General features: G+C 38.6%; 1 protein-coding gene across 2 annotated transcripts in view; it reads right to left on the reverse strand.

Annotated features, from left to right (window-relative positions):
• Positions 1-1150: 1150 nt before the first annotated feature.
• Positions 1151-19032, reverse strand: part of alpha-PheRS (phenylalanine--tRNA ligase alpha subunit) — a 125739-nt gene continuing 107857 nt past the window's right edge. The window contains exons 13-15 of one of the 2 annotated variants that reach the window (XM_070085899.1): positions 17303-17458; positions 3638-3798; positions 1151-1913 (exon numbers count right to left, since the gene is read on the reverse strand). In XM_070085899.1, coding sequence (XP_069942000.1) covers positions 1715-1913; positions 3638-3798; positions 17303-17458 — 516 coding nt within the window. In that variant the 3' untranslated portion in view covers positions 1151-1714. The remainder of the gene's footprint in view (positions 1914-3637; positions 3799-17302; positions 17459-19032) is intronic. The other variant, XM_070085900.1, reaches the window with a different exon arrangement.

Below are 19032 nucleotides of genomic sequence, written 5' to 3' on the forward strand. Positions count from 1 at the left end.
AGCAGGCAGGCAGGGAGTGTAGCAGGCAGGCAGGGAGTGTACCAGGCAGGCAGGGAGTGTACCAGGCAGGCAGGGAGTGTAACAGGCATACAGGGAGTGTAGCAAGCATACAGGGAGTGTAGCAGGCATGCAGGGAGTGTAGCAGGCAGGCAGGGAGTGTAGCATGGAGGGAGGGAGTGTATCAGGGAAACAGGGAGTGTGGAGGGGAGGCAGGGAGTGTAGCAGGCATGCAGGGAGTGTAGCAGGGAGGCAGGGAGTGTAGCAGGGAAACAGGGAGTGTGGAAGGGAGGCAGGGAGTGTAGCAGGTGTGCAGGGAGTGTAGCAGGCAGGGAGGGAAGTAACCCCAGAGAGGGCTTTGATACCTGAAGTCCTTATGGAGGGGGATTCCCCTTCCAAACAATAATCAGTCCTCCCTCTCTTCTCCTCCCTGTCTTCCATGATCCAACAAGAGTCTTCAATAAAGGTATGTAATAGTGATTTAAATGTTCATTTATTTATTTTATTTAGTTCTCATTGTTTTGTGTATGTAAAACTATAATTAATCTTTAAAAAATGTATTTTTTGTTAATATTTTTGGGTGTCTGGAACAGATTAATTGTATTTATATAAATTCTTATGGGAAATATTATTTCGGTTTTAAGCCGACCTTCTGGAATGGATTACGGCCGATAACCGAGGGTCTACTGTACACCAAAAATTAAATAAATTGGATGATAAATAACGGAGTTCACTTCTTAGCCATTAGACACCCCTTACAAAAACTGTTTACAGTGAACAGTTCGTAGGGGTCTAGAACAGACTCATGCAATGTTAGTTTTCTCTACTGTTCAAGGTTTCCTCAGTGTTATTCAAGGTTTTTACATTTAGTTTACTATGACACTGCATTCTATGGTATAATTAACTATTATTGTGCTTAAAAATCTTAAAAAAAAAAAATACACCTACCATCCGACTTACGACCGAGTTCGGTTCCGAGAAACCGGTCGTAAGTCGAAATGGTCGTAAGTCGAACTTTACTACTGAATATCAACAAAACATTTTTGTAAAGACTTTATTTTATTGTTTTATTTTGGTATTTCATGTTTTACTTTACTTTTTATGTTGTTAGTATTGTATTTTATACTGTAAGGTTTAGGATAAACACTGTGTACAACACAAATAGTTGTTTATTTCCCAGAAATTTGGCATAAAAAACACGGTCGTAAGTCGAGTGGTCGTAAGTCGAGCAGGTCGTAAGTCGGATGGTAGGTGTATTTACATAAAGTTCATAAAGGCCCAGAATGGATTAATCGTATTTACATACAATCCAATGGGGAAATTAGGTTCGGGTCATGACCAAATTGGGTCGCGACCAGAGATTTGGAATGAATTATGGTCATGACCAGAGGTTTAACTGTATATTTAAAATTAAATGATGTTACAACTAACAAATATTTATTCACAAACTATGTTAGATTATCTGATTTTAATTTATGGTTTAAATTTTTTGTACGGTACAGAATGAAAAACTTAAAATTAAAAAATGGCTAATCAAATTGAAGAAAACTATTGAGCTATTATTCAGCAACGTAATGTTTATATCATCGATTTATCGCTTTGTTTCCTCTAGGAACTTTACATTCTTGAGTTAGCCACATCAAGATACTTCCCCATACAATTCATATTTACAATTCTTTACCAGAAAATAAATTTAATTTCATAATTTTATAATATATTAAATAAAGTATTTACAAAGATGATGTTCTAGACAGCCTTTACTCCATTTCAGAACATTAGAAGGTGCTGATTCTAACATACGCAGCTGTAGTAGATTGGAGAGAACAAGCAGGTCAGCTAAGGTTATGCTTGAGCCTACAAGATATGATTCTTTATCTAACTTGGCACTGAGTTCACGAACATAGCTAGTTCGTTCCCTGAAATTAAAAATAAAATAAATGATAATTTATAAAAAAAATAAATTTTAGCTATTCATTTAATAGCTGGCTGACAAATCTAACATGGTAAATACAGAGAAATGGTTTCAAAAACATGCGTGCTTTATTATTTTTAAAGAATGCATAAAAATAACAAATTGCTCTGCTAGTTTTCCATGAACAGATGAAAAATGGATAGACAGGGATACACTTGGTCTCCAATAATGCATTTTATGTACCACTGAAAATATAAGCCTCAATGTACTGTATCAATAAACAACAGGATTTTTTTAAATACAGTTCTCCAGTTTTCCATCAATGCTTGTTTAAATACTACAGTACTATACTTGATTTTCATATAGCCTTGTATGGAAAGTAAAATAAAACATGAAGGTCAACAAAATGCAACTAATGCATGGAAAATTTTATTATTCTGGTCAATATACCTACCCCCCTTATATTATTCAAACTTTTATGGTAATTATCTACCTGTAATTGCCTATTTCCAATGAAAGGTGCAGAACTATGCTTGCAGTGTCCTAATCTTCAATAAATTGTGTTTATTTATAAACAAAAAAGCATGAAATTTGATGGAAAACTTATGGAATTATGCTGGCGCAAAGTTAGCAGTCTAGGTGCAATTTATGCATCAGTGATTACACCCATTTTAAGTCCTATTTTAGGCAAATTCCATTACTCCAAAAACCAAATTCTTATCAATTTTGCTAGAATGTCTACCATTCTATCAATAGAGTACAAGAAACTCCTCATTCAAGAAATACCTCATAAAATGAACCGCAGTCAGTAATCTGGCTAATTTTACACAAAATTAAAAGAAATCCCAAATAAAAAAAATTAGTCCAAAATAAACACTGTAAACATTCCTGGCACTAAAACAACATTTCCCCTGTTCATTAATCATGTCTCCAGGCCTCTCCTGTTACATTTGCATTCCTCAGATAATAAAATATAATGAGGTATGATTGGTCATGGTTTATGGCAACCCAGTAATTGAATTAGGCCTAGTAAGAACCCATAAAACAACCTGAGGGTATTGGGAAGCCTTGCCCATCCTAAAGAAAATAGGCAAAATTGAATATGTCCACTACTTTGCGGCTGATTTCAGGCCACGTCCGATCCTCAAACTGACCAAAATTTCTATTTCATGTATTTCTATTTCAGTGATATACATAATATCAGCACATTTGTGAAAGCATATCAGACCCACCAGTCGATGTGTATTGGAAGCGTGATGTGATTCGTTTACTCTTAAACATCAGCAAAAATCGAACATTTCTGCTACTTTGAGCTCAATTTCAAGGTATTTTTAATCCGTAAACCATTCAAAATCATCTCCATTTCTGTAATATATCTTCCATTATATCAAATGAGACCAAGAAAATGAGAATACACCCATAATTACCATACAAAAATACACTGCAAAGTCACTGTTTTAAACCAAAAATACAATCGGAGTTTTTTTTCTCATTATGCAGTGCATGCTGCAGGATTATTTTTATACTGTGCACACTGACCACTCAGATCCATTCTCTCATATGTAGGCTTACCAGCTTTCTCCCGCATGACTGGAAGCCACTAGAATTTTGGCACAGTATTACTGGACTGACAATGGCTTGGAAGCCATAACATTACGGGACAGACAGTGAAAGGGTTAAATCATTTTATAATGTACAAATGCTTTAAAGTGAAAGATAATTACTTACCTATTATTCCCTAAAGTGAATTTTGAATGACACTGATCAAGAAGTTCATCTATTTGGGCAGTGAAGACTGAACTGGATGAGCACTCATAAAGATTTATGGAATGTGTAGCTACCTCCACCAGCCTTGATAGGTACCGCCCAATATTGTGCTCACCACAAACCTGAAAAAATAAGAACTGTGTAAGTTCATGAATACACAAGAAAAGCTGTGTTATCTTGGAATTACCTTTGAGTATGTCATGTGAAACATTCTGACACTTTTTTGTTCTTAAATAAATAACAGCTATTCTCTTAGCTTCAAAACAAGTGTACTTCCAGGTTGCTTCCTCTGGGATTTGCATGTTATAGCTTTCCAGTAGCTTATACCAGTGAGCACTTCTGGGGCTTGCCACTGGGCTCTGACAAACAGCCTCAGATTGTGTCTAAAAATGATGTCTGACTTTCACAAGATATCCATTGCCCCATAGTTTATATCTATATCTTAGTTTATAGATTTCCTATCACAACCGGCCAATCTGCAAAATTACAGACTCTTACTCTCTGAAAGCAAATTTTTGCAAATGCATCCACCTTACCTCTCCTGGGGCCCTGACATACCCTGCTTTGCATGCATTCTGCCTTAGTCTTGAATGAGTTGACTATGAAGTCTAGGTATAACCCACAGCCTCTAGAGCTTCAGTGTGAATGCTAGACAATAGCCATAAGACTGGAAACTTTTCAATCATTCCCTGTTGAAATGATTTTCAATTATTGTGTCCCCCCCCCCATTAGGAAATTAATGTGATACGTACTGTTTTTGTTTCCATGTTCATTCTATCAAAAATGTTCAATACTCATGTATCCTGAAGAGAAATGTGACACAAACTAATACATGTTCTTCTGGCCTGTGGGGATTCCAAACAAGTCTACACACTTTCCAAGAAACAATATTTCAAGAGATTTCATATGTTGTTTATGAACTTATAATTAGAGTAATTATCATGTCTCCTTTTTTTTCTCCCTTTTCTCCCAATGATGACATTTCCTAGGATGACCACTAACCCACCTTCCTTCTACTACAGATTTATATGTTCTCCAAGTCATTTTACTTTGTTCCATCCTCTCTAAATGACCAAACCACCTCAACAACCCCTCTTTGGCCCTCTAATACTTTTAGTAACTCCACACCTTCTGCGAATTTCCACACTATGAATTCTCTGTAGGTAGTAGGTTGGTAGACAGCAACCACCCAGGGAGGTACTACCGTCCTGCCAAGCGAGTGTAAAACGGAAACCTGTAATTGTTTTACATGATGGTAGGATTGCTGGTGTCTTTTGTCTGTCTCATAAATATGCAAGATTATAGGTACGTTTTGCTACTTCTACTTACACTTAGGTCACACTAAACATATATGTACACGTTTATTTTACACACTCATCTGAGTTTTCTTTGATTTTATCTTAGTTCTTGTTCTTATTACTTTTCCTTTTATATCCATGGGGAAGTGGAATAAGAATCTTTCCTCCGTAAGCCATGCGTGTTGTAAAAGTCAACTAAATGCCGGGAACAATGGGCTAGTAACCCCTTTTCCTGTAGTAATTACTAAAAAGAAAAAAAGAAGAAAATTGTCAAAGTGGGAAGTCTGAATGTGTGTGGATGTTGTGCGAATGATAAGAAAGAGATGATTGTGGATGTTATGAATGAGAAGAAGCTGGATGTCCTAGCTTTAAGTGAAACAAAGCTGAAGGGGATGGGTGAGTTTCAGTGGAAAGGAATAAATGGGATTATGTCAGGGGTTTCTAATAGAGTTAGAGCTAAAGAAGGAGTACCACTAATGTTGAAGGATAAGCTATGGCAGGAAAAGAGGGACTATAAATGCATTAATTCACGAATTATGTGGAGTAAAATAAAGGTTGGATGTGAGAAGTGGGTTATAGTAAGCATATGTGCACCTGGGGAAGATAGAAGTATAGAGGAGAGAGAGAGATTTTGGGAAATGTTGAGTGAATGCATGGGGAGTTTTGAACCAAATGTGAGAGTGCTTGTGGTTGGGGATTTTAATGCTAAAGTGGGTAAAAATGTTGTTGAGGGAGTAGTAGGTTAATTTGGGGTGCCAGGGGTAAATGAAAATGGGGAGCCTTTAACCCCTTCAGGGTCCAAGGCCAAAATCTGAAGTGGTGCTCCAGTGTCCAAGAAATTTTGAAAAAAAAAAAAAAAATTATTTTTTCTTACAGAATTAAAGAGCATATTTTTGTGAAGGTAATAAGACAAAAAAAATTTTTATGATCAGTACTTACCGAGATACAGTGCCAATAAGTTTATCCAAAATGATGTGGTGGCAGCAACATCGACGAATTCCACATACGCGCATTACTTTATTTAGCGGTTTTTGTAGTTTTTTCTTTTCTTTTCCAATTTTTTTCTTTTCCTACTAACATTTGGGGCCTGAGAGACCAATACTGTATATAATGTATATATATAAACTCACTGTATTGAACACAATAACTGCACTAAAGTTATTATCATATTATTGTTTACCACTGTTGTTTATTACAATAAACATGCACAAATCTTGTATAATACTAATGTTCTATCATATATTTACATATTTACAATCACTGGACATGGTTTTAGAACTGCTGGAGCTTGTGGAACTCCTTGAAACAAGGTACCATACACAGAGGCACCTTACATTCCTCACACATAAACCGAGTGTCTTTGCATCTTTGTTGCCGTCGTTTTGTTTGTGCACAGACGATGCATCTCTTCTGAGCAAATTTCTTCTGAGTTGAAGGAAGCTGTATTATGAAATGATCACCTTCCCTCCTCAAACGCTTGGGTATATCCTGAGTAATTCGAGGACCTTGTTGTATAGAATGTTTTCTTACCTGGTACTTCATTATGAGTTGTCTGACAACAGACAAACAAAATTCACCATACGGTGGTCTGTTGCCAGTCTTTATTTGCTACATATTATATGCATCGAGCATTGAAATATCCATGAGATGGAAGAAAAGTTTAATGTACCACTTGTAACTCTTACAAACACAACCAACAAAACCAATCTGCATGTCACATTTGTCAACCAAGCGCATGTTTTGTGTATAATCAATCACTGTCACTGGTTTTAGAATACGTTCATTAGTCACTCGATCAACTTTGCCACTGTCTTGCATTTCATTACGGTGAATGGTTGTCAACAATGTGACATCTCGTTTGTCATGCCACCGTAATGCCATGATGTCATTGGCAGTAAACACCTGCACGTCATCACCACTAGCACCTGCGTTGAGCCTGGGCATATGTTTACGATTAGAGCGCACTGTGCCACACACATCTGTCTTGTTCACTTGCATGAAATCACTGAGTAATGGGCTTGTGTACCAGTTATCGGTATATAATGTATGCCCCTTACCAAGATAAGATGCCATCATGTTTCTCACTACGTCACCTGAGATACCCAATAACATCTTGGTATCTTTCAATGTTTTACTTCCCGTGTATACAACAATATCCAACACCAGGCCACTGTCACAGTCACAGAGTACAAACAGTTTTATACCAAAGTGTTTCGTCTTGCTCGGTATATACTGCTTGAATGACAGTCTACCTTTGAACAAAATCAAAGACTCGTCAATTACAAGATTCTTGAATGGATAAAAGTATATGCTGAACTTTTGTTTGAGATACATGAAAACATTTCTAATCTTGTATAACCTGTCACTTCTGCCAGGCCTGGTTTTGTCAGAGAAGTGCAACATACGTAACAGTAAGATAAACCTGTTCACTGGGATGATTTCACTGAAGACCAGGGTAGAAATTAGCCGATCTGTGGACCAGTATGCTTTTATATTATGCTTATAGACATGAGGCATAAGCATTAATGTTGCAAAAAGCAAATACACGTACATTTCTGCAACAGTCGTCTCTTTCCACCTGTGTAGTCTTGACTGTGGTGATATGATCGTATTTGCCATGGTGTACTCAAAATACTTATTACTTTCCCTGACAATAGTTTCCATCAATGGCTGGTCAAAGAATAATTCAAAGAATTCCAGTTCATTGGCCGTGGTTCCAAGGGGACAAGTAGGTAGAATTCCACTTTGAGAGTCATCAAAGTGGTGGAGCTTGGGAACAAAATTGGGATTTTGCTGCCAATCCCAGATACGGTTTGCTGGTGGATACTGCGCATCATAGGCTGGTTGTGCGGGTGGTTGTGGTTGTGGTGGGCTGGTGGCTGATGCTCCGCTTTGTCCTTGAACTGAGTCAGCAGCGTGGGTCCCAGCCTGGGCTGGTGAGTCACGCATGGCGGTGCCACTACCATCACCACTACCACCATCTACTGATGCCTGTGGTCTATCCATGCCAAGTGTAGCCACATCATCCTCACTATCACTATCTAAACCTGGTGTAGGGCCACGGGATGTACTCCGGAATGTACTCCGTCCCCTGGGCACAGCATAGGGTACACTACCCGAGCGCATGCGGCGGCGCACATACCGACGCTTCACTGGTGAATATGATTCCTCACTATCACTACTCGAATGATCGTCAAGCGCAATAAAATCACAATCCACATCACTATCATCATTACTGAAGTCAGAGGCCTGGCCACGCGAAAATATTAGTTTTCTCTTGCGTTGAGGTACAACCGACCGTGAGTCACGAGTGCCCACACCAGACGTAGAAGGTTGAGGATCGTCAGGGTTTTCTGCACTATTATCGATATCCTGGTCATTCCTTTCGGTCACTAACTGATCAAAGCCATAGAATTCGTCTTCATTTCCACTTCCATCAGTGTCAGAACTATCAGATAGGAAGAGGAGAGTCCCAATTTTCCGGGGAGTGAGAGCTGGCTTGCGGCGAGGCATGGTGAACAAGGGTAACTGAGCCGGCATTCCCACAATGCTATGCGGGCGCCTAGATTTTTTGTTTATGGCGCACACCCACCACGCAGACCCGTTCTCTCACATGTAGGCCTATGAGCGCTTTCGCGCTAAATTTGATGGTGCTAGAATTTTGGCGTAGATCTACGGTTTGGACACTCAACGTGAAGCCGTAGATGTATGGGACGGACCCTGAAAGGGTTAATTGAGCTATGTGTGGAAAGAGGTTTGGTAATAAGTAATACATATTTTATGAAAAAGAAGATAAATAAATATACAAGGTATGATAAGTAAGTAAGTAAGTAAGTTTATTCAGGTATACACAAATACAGTTACATAGAATTATCATACATAGCAGCATGTGTGTAGAGAACCTAGGATAACCCAAAAAAGTCAGACAGAGTGACTTATTTCCATTGGGGTCCTTTTACCTTATTATTATAATATAAAGGTTATAATATTTTCTTATTATTCTACAATGAAGATAACATCTTATTATCATACTAAAAAGACTATCTACTACACCAAGGTCATTAAGACTATCTACAATACGAGGGTCATTACTAGGAATAAGGTAAAAAATTTATACGTATGTTAGCTAAAAAATAGAAAATCATTCCCCTCCCTTTCTGTAGCTACATTTATCAGACACCTTTTGGCACTCTTCTTGAACTGGTTCATGCTATGACTGTCTTTGACATGTGTGGGCAGTCTGTTCCATTCCTTTATTGCTGTACAATAAAAGGTGTTTGAAGCCTGGCCACTGACTGTGGGTACTACAAAGTTGTGCTCTCTCCCCCTAGTACTATGATTGCTTTGGTTCCCAACCTTGACAAAATTGACAGCAAGATTTTCTGGACACTGTTTGTGAGCAATTTTATAAACATGATTTAGCTTCAGTTGTTTTACTCTGTCTTCAACATTCAGCATATCCAACTGCTGTAATTCATCCTGGCCTACATGTTCTCTTGGTCCCAGCCCCAGGATGAATCTTACGATTTTGTTCTGGGTGATTTGCAGTCTATCTTTCAGTTTTTTTGTCAAGGCAGAGTACCAAGAAGAGCAAGCGTAATCCATATGGCATTGTATAAGGGCTAGACATAGGGTCCTGCGAGCCTCAGTAGGTAGACTCTGTGCTTGTCTATACAGGAACTTCAGTCTGGCATTCGCTTTCTTTACTACACTGTTCCCTATCAATTCTCCTGACATGCATGGGTCAAAGGGGATTCCCAAATATTTTACTGATGAAACCAAAGTGATGGGCTCCCCATTACATTGAACATTAAAATTATTTACCCTTCTCAGTTTATGTTTCGTGCCAAAGAGAATGGCTTCAGTTTTCCCTAGGTGTAATGATAGTTTGTTGTCTACTAACCATTTGCTGCAGGACTCCAGTTCCAGTGTTAAAACATTAGCAATATCTTGTGGGTCTTTACCTGACACTAACAGAGCACTGTCATCTGCATACAGTAGGAGTTTGCACTTGACACTGATAGGCATATCATTGACATAACATAAGAATAATAAGGGACCCAGAATACTACCTTGGGGAACTCCACATGTTATCGGCAGGGGTTCTGATTCTGTTTTGTTGATTTTGACTATTTGTCTCCTGTTGCTAAGGTAGGACTTAAACCAGTCTACAGAACCTATACTGATAGCTTGAAGTTTATTACATAATATATTGTGGTTGACAGTATCGAAGGCCTTTTGCAGGTCTAAGGTTACCATACCTATGAGGTTCCCCTTTGACATTTCAGTTCTCAGGTAATCCATCAGATTAATAAGGGAGGTGTCGGTTGAGTAGGATCTTCTAAAGCCCGATTGATAGCTATGGAGAATGTTGTTGTCATTAAGGTACTTAACTACTTGAGAATACACCGCCCTCTCTAGAATTTTAGATATTATACTGAGTATACTAACAGGCCTATAGTTGCTTACATCAGACCTACTATTTTTCTTGAAGATAGGAGTAACTCTGGCCTCCTTGAACCCCTCCGGTACGGTATTAGTGGTGATTGATAGATTTATTATGTGAGCAATAGGGATTGACAATTCAGAAGCACCATCTTTTAGGAACTTAGACGGGATGTTATCAGGGCCTGTGCTCTTAGTTGGGTTTAACCTGCTTAGTTCTTTTTGAATAAAGTCATGAGATACACTTACTAGTTGACAACTGTTTGGGGTTACCCCTTTATTGGTATAGTATGTTTGAAACTTATCAGAGTCTGTGTTAAAGGTATTTGATGCAGCTGGTAGTTTACTTACTAGTGTTGATGCAACGGATGTGTAGTATGAATTAAAGCAATTTGCCACCTTAGATGTTTCGTGGCATACCTCATTATCGATAGTGAGTACTATGTTAGACCTATCTACTGGCTTATGGCTATACCCCAACTGTTTTAGTTGTTGCCAGAGCTTTCTGGGGTTATGCTTATACTCTTCAATTTTTGAGCAGTAGTGCTTTGCCTTTGCTCCTTTTATAAGTCTCTGTACTCTGTTCCTCACCCTTTGGAATTCATTTAGTGCTGCAATATCCTGTCTGTTTGCTTTAAATCTTTTTAGCAGCTGGTCTCTGAATTTCATATTATCTAATAATGATGTAGCACGTAATGACAGTAGTTTGTTAGATTATGTATTGGTGGATAAAAGGTTGATGGGTAGGTTTCAGGATGTACATGTTTATAGAGGGGCAACTGATATATCGGACCATTATTTAGTTGTATCTACAGTTAGAGTAAGAGGTAGATGGGATAGGAGGGAAATGGCAACAACAAGTAAGAGGGAGGTGAAAATGTATAAACTAAGGGAGGAGGAAATTCGGGTGAAATATATGCAACTATTGGCAGAAAGGTGGGCTGGTGCAGGTATGAGTAGTGGGGGGGTTGAAGAGAGTTGGAATAGTTCTAAAAATGCAGTATTAGAATGTGGGGCAGAAGTTTGTGGTTATAGGAGGGTGGGTGCAGGAGGAAAGAGGAGTGATTGGTGGAATGATGAAGTATGAGAGGTATTTACAAAGCAGAAGTGTTATAAGAAGAGTAGAGTATATGGAGAGTAAAAGAAAGGTGAAGAGAGTGGTGAGAGAGTGCAAAAGGAGAGCAGATGATAGAGTGAGAGAGGTACTGTCAAGAAATTTTAATGAAAATAAGAAAAAATTTGGGAGTGAGTTAAACAAGAAAGCCTAGGGAGCAAATGGATTTATCAGTTAAAAACAGAGTAGGGGAGTTAGTAGATGGGGAGATGGAGGTTTTGGGTAGATGGCGAGAATATTTTGAGGAACTTTTAAATGTCGACGAAGAAAGAGAGGCGGTAATTTCATGCACTGGCCAGGGAGGTATACCATCTTTTAGAAGTGAAGAAGAGCAGGATGTGAGTGTGGGGGAGGTGTGTGAGGCATTACATAGAATAAAGGGGGTGACACAGCTGGAACTGATGGGATCATGACAGAAATGTTAAAAGCAAGGGGGGACATAGTGTTGGAGTGGTTGGTATTTTTGTTTAATAAATGTATGAAAGAGGGGAAGGAACCTAGGGATTGGTGGAGTGTGTGTATAGTCCCTTTATATAAAGGGAAGGGGGACAAAAGAGATTGTAAAAATTATAGAGGAATAAGTTTACTGAGTATGCCAGGAAAAGTGTACAGTAGGGTTATTATTGAAAGAATTAGAGGTAAGACAGAATGTAGAATTGCGGATGAGCAAGGAGGTTTTAAAGTGGGTAAGGGATGTGTAGATCAAGTGTTTACATTGAAGCATGTATGTGAGCAGTATTGAGATAAAGGTAGGGAAGTTTTTATTGAATTTATGGATTTAGAAAAGGCATATGATAGAGTGGATAGGGAAGCAATGTGGCAGATGTTGCAAGTACAGTGGACCCCCGCTTTACGATCACCTCCCAATGCGACCAATTATGTAAGTGTATTTATGTAAGTGCATTTGTACATGTATGTTTGGGGGTCTGAAATGGACTAATCTAATTCACATATTCCTTATGGGAACAAATTTGGTTAGTACTGGCCCCTGAACATACAGTGGACCCCCGCTTAACGATCACCTCCAAATGCGACCAATTATGTAAGTGTATTTATGTAAGTGCGTTTGTACGTGTATGTTTGGGGGTCTGAAATGGACTAATCTACTTCACAATATTCCTTATGGGAAAAAATTCGGTCAGTACTGGCACCTGAACATACTACTGGAATGAAAAAAGTTCGTTAACCGGGGGTCCACTGTACTTCTGGAATGAAAAAATATCGTAAACCGAGTGTCCACTGTATTTGGAATAGGTGGTAAGTTACGAAATGCTGTAAAGAGTTTTTATGAGGATAGTGAGGTTCAAGTTAGGGTGTGTAGAAGAGAGGGAGACTACTTCCCGGTAAAAGTAGGTCTTAGACAGGGATGTGTAATGTCACCATAGTTGTTTAATATATTTATAGATGGGGTTGTAAAAGAAGTAAATGCTAGGGTGTTCTTGAGAGGGGTGGGATTAAATTATGGGGAATTAAATACAAAATGGGATATGACACAGTTAATTTTTGCTGATGATACTGTGCTTATGGGAGATTCTAAAGAAAAATTGCAAAGGTTAGTGGACGAATTTGGGAATGTGTGTAAAGGTAGAAAGTTGAAAGTGAACATAGAAAAGAGTAAGGTGATGAAAGTATCAAATGATTTAGATAAAGAAAAACTGGATATCAAATTGGAGAGGAGTAGTATGGAAGAAGTGAATATTTTCAGATATTTGGGAGTTGACGTGTCAGCGGATGGATTTACGAAGGATGAGGTTAACCATAGAATTCATGAGGGAAAAAAGGTGAGTGGTGCATTGAGGTATCTATGGAGTCAAAAAATGTTATCCATGGAGGCAAAGAAAGGAATGTATGAAAGTATAGTAGTACCAACACTCTTATATGGGTGTGAAGCTTGGGTCGTAAATGCAGCAGCGAGGAGGCGGTTGGAGGCAATGGAGATGTCCTGTCTAAATGCAATGTCTGGTGTAAATATTATGCAGAAAATTTGGAGTGTGGAAACTAGGAGAAGGTGTGGAGTTAATAGAAGTATTAGTCAGAGGGCTGAAGAGGGTTTGTTGAGGTGGTTTGGTCATTTAGAGAGAATGCATCAAAGTAGAATGACATGGAGAGCATATAAATCTGTAGGGGAAGAAGGCGGGGTAGGGGTCATCCTCGAAAAGGCTGGAGGGAGGGGGTAAAGGAGGTGTTGTGGGCGAGGGGTTTGGACTTCCAGCAAGCGTGCGTGAGCATGTTAGATAGGAGTGAATGGAGACAAATGGTATTTGGGACCTGACAAGCTGTTGGAGTGTGAGCAGGGTAATATTTAGTGAAGGGATTCAGGAAGTACAATGCCTGCACTTTAAAGGAGGGGTTTGGGATATTGGCAGTTTGGAGGGATATGTTGTGTATCTCTATACGTATATGCTTCTAAACTGTTGTATTCTGAGCACCTCTGCAAAAGCAGTGATAATGTGTGAGTGTGGTGAAAGTGTTGAATGATGATGAAAGTATTTTCTTTTTGGGGATTTTCTTTCTTTTTTTTTTGGGTCACCCTGCCTCGGTAGGAGACGGCCGACTTGTTGAAAAAAAAAAAAAAAAAAATTCAGGAAAACCGGTTATTTTATATAACCGGACTTGAGTCCTGGAAATTGGAAGTATAGTGTCTGCACTCTAAAGGAGGGGGCTTGGGTTATTGGCAGTTTTGGAGGGATATACTGTGTATTTTTATACATATATACTTCTAAACTGCTGTATTCTGGGCACCTCTGCAAAAACAGTGATTATGTGTGAGTGAGGTGAAAGTGTTGAATGATGATGAAAGTATTTTCTTTTTGGGGATTTTCTTTCTTTTTGAGTCACCCTGCCTCAGTGGGAGACGGCCAACTTGTTGAAAAAAAAAAAAAGAAATTCTTCTTCTTTCAACACACCGGTCGTATCCCACTGAGGCGGGGTGGCCCAAAAGGAAAAACGAAAGTTCCTCCTTTTAAATTTAGTAATATATACAGGAGAAGGGGTTACTAGCCCCTTGCTCCCGGAATTTTAGTCGCCTCTTATGACACGCATGACTTACGGAGGAAGAATTCTGTTCCACTTCCCCATGGAGAAAAAAGAATTCTCTGCATAATATTTACACCACACATTGCCCATAGACACAACATCTCCACTGCCTCCAGTCTCCTCCTTGCTGCAGCATTTACAACCCAAGCTTCACACCCATACAAGAGTGCTGGTACCACTATACTCTCATACATTCCTTTCTTTGCCTCCATGGATAACATTTTTTGACTCCACAGATACCTCAATGCACCACTCACCTTTTTTTCCTCATGAATTCTATGGTTAACCTTATCCTTCATAAACTCATCCGCTGACAAGTCAATTCCCAAGTATCTGAACACATTCACTTCTTCCATACTCCCTCCATCCAATGTGATATCCAGTTTTTCTTTACCTAAATTGTTTGATAACCTCATCACCTTATTCTTATCTATGTTCACTTTCAGCATTCTTCCTTTACAAACCCTCCTGAACTTGTCCATTAACCTTTGCAACTTTTCTTTAGAATTTTCCAAAAGCGCAGTATCATCAGCAAAAAGTAACTGTGTCTACTTCCATTTTGTATTTGATTTCCCATAAGTTAATCTCACCCCTCTCCCCAACACCCCAGCATTTAAATACTTCTTTTGCCACCCCATCTATAAATATGTTAAACAACCATGGTAACATTACACATCCCTGTCTAAAACCTACTTTTACTGGGAAGTAATCTCCTTCTTTCCTACACGCACTAACCTGAGCCTCACTATCCTCATAAAAACTCTTTACAGCATCTAGTAACTTACTACCTATTCCATACACTTCCAATGTCTGCTACATTGCTCCCCTATCCACCCTATCACATACCTTTTCTAAATCTTTAAATGCAATGAAAATTTCCTTACCTTTATCTAAATATTGTTCACTATATGTTTCAATGTAAACACTTGATCTACACATCTCCTACCCATTCTAAAGCCTCCTTGTTCATCTGCAATCCTGCTCTCTGTCTTATATCTAATTCTTTCAATAATAACCCTACCACACACTTTACCTGGTATACTCAGTAAATTTATTACCCTATAATTTTTACAATCTCTTTTGTCCCCCTTCCCTTTATATAAAGGAACTATACACACACTATACCAATCCCTAGGTACCTTCCCCTCTTTCATACATTTCTTCTTTCTTTCAACACATCGGCCGTATCCCACCGAGGCGGGGTAGCCCAAAAGGAGAAACGCAAGTTTTTCCTTTTACATTTAGTAATATATACAGGAGAAGGGGTTACTAGCCCCTTGCTCTTGGCATTTTAGTTGCCTCTTAAACACGCATGGCGTACGGAGGAAGAATTCTGTTTCACTTCCCCATGGAGATAAGAGGAAATAAACAAGAACTAGAAAGAAAATAGAAGAAAACCCAGAGGGGTGTGTATATATATGCTTGTACATGTATGTACAGTGTGACCTAAGTGTAAGTAGAAGTAGCAAGACATGCCTGAAATCTTGCATGTTTATGAGACAGACAAAAGACACCAGCAATCCTACCATCATCTAAAACAATTACAGGCTTTCGTTTTACACTCACTTGGCAGGACGGTAGTACCTCCCTGGGCGGTTGCTGTCTACCAACCTACTACCTAGGTTTCATACATTTACTGAACAAAAATACCAACCACTCCAAAACTATATCCCCACCTGCTTTTAACATTTCTGTCATGATTCCATATGCACCTCCCCCACACTCACATCCAGCTCTTCTTCACTCCTAAAAGATGTTATACCTCCTTGGGCAGTGCATGAAATTGCCTCCCTCTCTTCATCAAAATTTAAAAGTTCCTCAAAATACTCCTGCCATCTTCCCAATACCTTCAACTCCCTATCTACTAACTTCCCTATTCTGTTTTTAACTGACAAATCCATTTGTTCCCTAGGCTTTCTTAATTAATCTACTTGTTTTTCTAATACTCGGCAAAATTTGCCGACACCACCTCAACCACTGTATTATTTGCCCTCCCTCACCACTCTCTTCGCCTTTCTTTTTCTCTCCGTATATTCCACCTTTCTTATATCACTTCTACTATGTAAAAACCTCTCATAAGCAACCTTTCTCTCTTTTATCACACCTTTTACCTCATCATCTCACCAATCACTCTTCTTTCCTCCTGCACTCATCCTCCTATAGCCACAAACTTCTGCCCCGCATTCTAACAATGCATTTTAAAAACTATCCCACCCCTCTTCAACCCCCACACTATCTGTACTCTCACTAGCCCACGTTTCTCCGAATAGTTGCTTATATCTCACCCTAATTTCCTCCTCTCTTAGTTTACACACTTTCACTTCTCTCTTACTTGCTGTTGCCATTTTTCTTTTGCCCCATCTGCCTCTTACTTTAACTGTAGTTACAACTAAATAATGATCCAATATATCTGTTGCTCCTCTATAAACATGCACATCCTGAAGTCTACCCATCAACCTTTTATCCACCAATACACATCTAACAAACTACTTTTATTACATGCTATATCACATTGTGTATACTTATTTATCATCTTTTTCATAAAATATATATTACTTATTACCAAGCCTCATTTTACACATAGTTCAATTAAAGGTACCCCATTTTCATTTACCCCTGGCACCCCAAACTTACCTACTACTCCCTCCATAACAGTTTTACATATGATGCCATATTTCTAAGCAAAATTTAAAAGGCATTATGAAGTTTGTTGGCAATATTCTGAGGACATACCTGGTTAGCTGCTAAGGGAGACACTGTCATAGTTGGCATAAGGGCTGTGGGAGAATCTCCATCTTGTCTCCACACCAGAGTTAGGCACACACTGCTTTTGCTACGATCTACACCATACTTTGCTCCCCAGAACTGTTGAAGTTTTTCTGACACTTCCTGTTCACAGAAAACATTTCATTAACATCTTTTTTAGCTCCAAAGTAGGAATGGGATACTAAAATTTTTGCCAATACCAATACTACCAAAATTAGCAGATACCCAGATACCAGTGCCAATACCATTAAAATTAGTTGATATGCACTGATACTGATACTCAATTTTAGGCTGATACCGATACCACCAAAATCAGTCAATACTGATACTTTGGCACACCTATATGCTAAAGCTTCAGACTATTCAGACCAAGTTCAGCAATGGTAAGCCAATGATTGCTGTTACCATGGACCACAACTGGGTCAATGGCTACCCCTATGTTTACATGTATTCTTAGACACCACTGCTTCTCTGTGCCCCAACCATGTGGCTGGCACTACCGAATAGGTCCTTTAATGAAAAAGATTCTTGTCAGGTAATCTTTTCCAGACAATTAAACCTTTCACTGTCCAGACCCCCGATCTGAAACTTGTCCACAGTGTCCAAGAATTTTCGTTTTTTTTTTTTCTTAGGAAATGGTAGAGAATCTTTTTCTGAAGGTAATAAAACAAAAAGCATGAAAATTGATGGAAAATTGACAAAATTATGCTTTCATAAATTTTGGTTTGTCAGTGATATTTATGCATCGGCAATTTTGCAGACTCTGAGTCTTATTTTAGGCCAATTACATTATTCCAGTCAACCACATTGTTAGCTATTTCACTAGAATGTCTTCTATTTTATCGAAATCACCCAATCAACTATTTAAATTACCCAATAAAGTGATCAGAAATTGGTAATTTGACCAATTTCATGCAAAAGGTCCAGAATAAACAATGCTGGCATTCCTGGCACTTAAATAACATTTCCTCTGTTCATTAGTTATGTTCCCAGGTTTTACACATTAATTCTGTTTGATCTTTTATTCAAAGAATTTTTATTCACACACAAAAAGAGAAGAATAACTGTTATGCAATATTATAATAATTGTATAAATAATATCAGTGCATTCGTGAATGCATATTAGACCCACCAGTTGGACATGTATTGGACAAGTGACGTGAACTGTTTCCTCTTGAATATCGGCAAAAATCGAACATTTCCACTACTGTAAGCTCAATTTCAAGTCATTTTTAGTCCTGAAACCAATCAAAACCATCTCTATTTCTGTAATATATCTTCCATTGTCAAATGAGACCAAGAAACCAAGAATACAACCATAAAAATCATGTGAAAAAATATACTGCAAAGTTGCTGTTTTAAACCAAAAACACTTTTTTTTCTTTTTTATTATGAACTATGTGCTGCAGGATTTTTTTATATGGTGCACACTTGCTGCATAGACCCACTCTCTCATATCTAAGCCCAAATTTACCACTCACAGCTTATTTGAGTGAGCTGAGCTCATGGCGTAGTACTATGGACCGGCAGCAAAAAGGGTTAAACCAACAGCAACAACAACCACTTTATACAGCCAATCTAAAATATACAAATTTTTAAAGAACAGTGTGAGCATCAACTGAAGCACAGTAACTGCAAAATTATATACAGTAACAAGAGTGCCAGGAACAAAAGGCTAGCAACTTCTACTTCAATAT

Source organism: Cherax quadricarinatus, chromosome 17 (genome assembly GCF_038502225.1).
Source record: "Cherax quadricarinatus isolate ZL_2023a chromosome 17, ASM3850222v1, whole genome shotgun sequence".
Lineage (NCBI taxonomy): Eukaryota > Metazoa > Arthropoda > Malacostraca > Decapoda > Parastacidae > Cherax > Cherax quadricarinatus.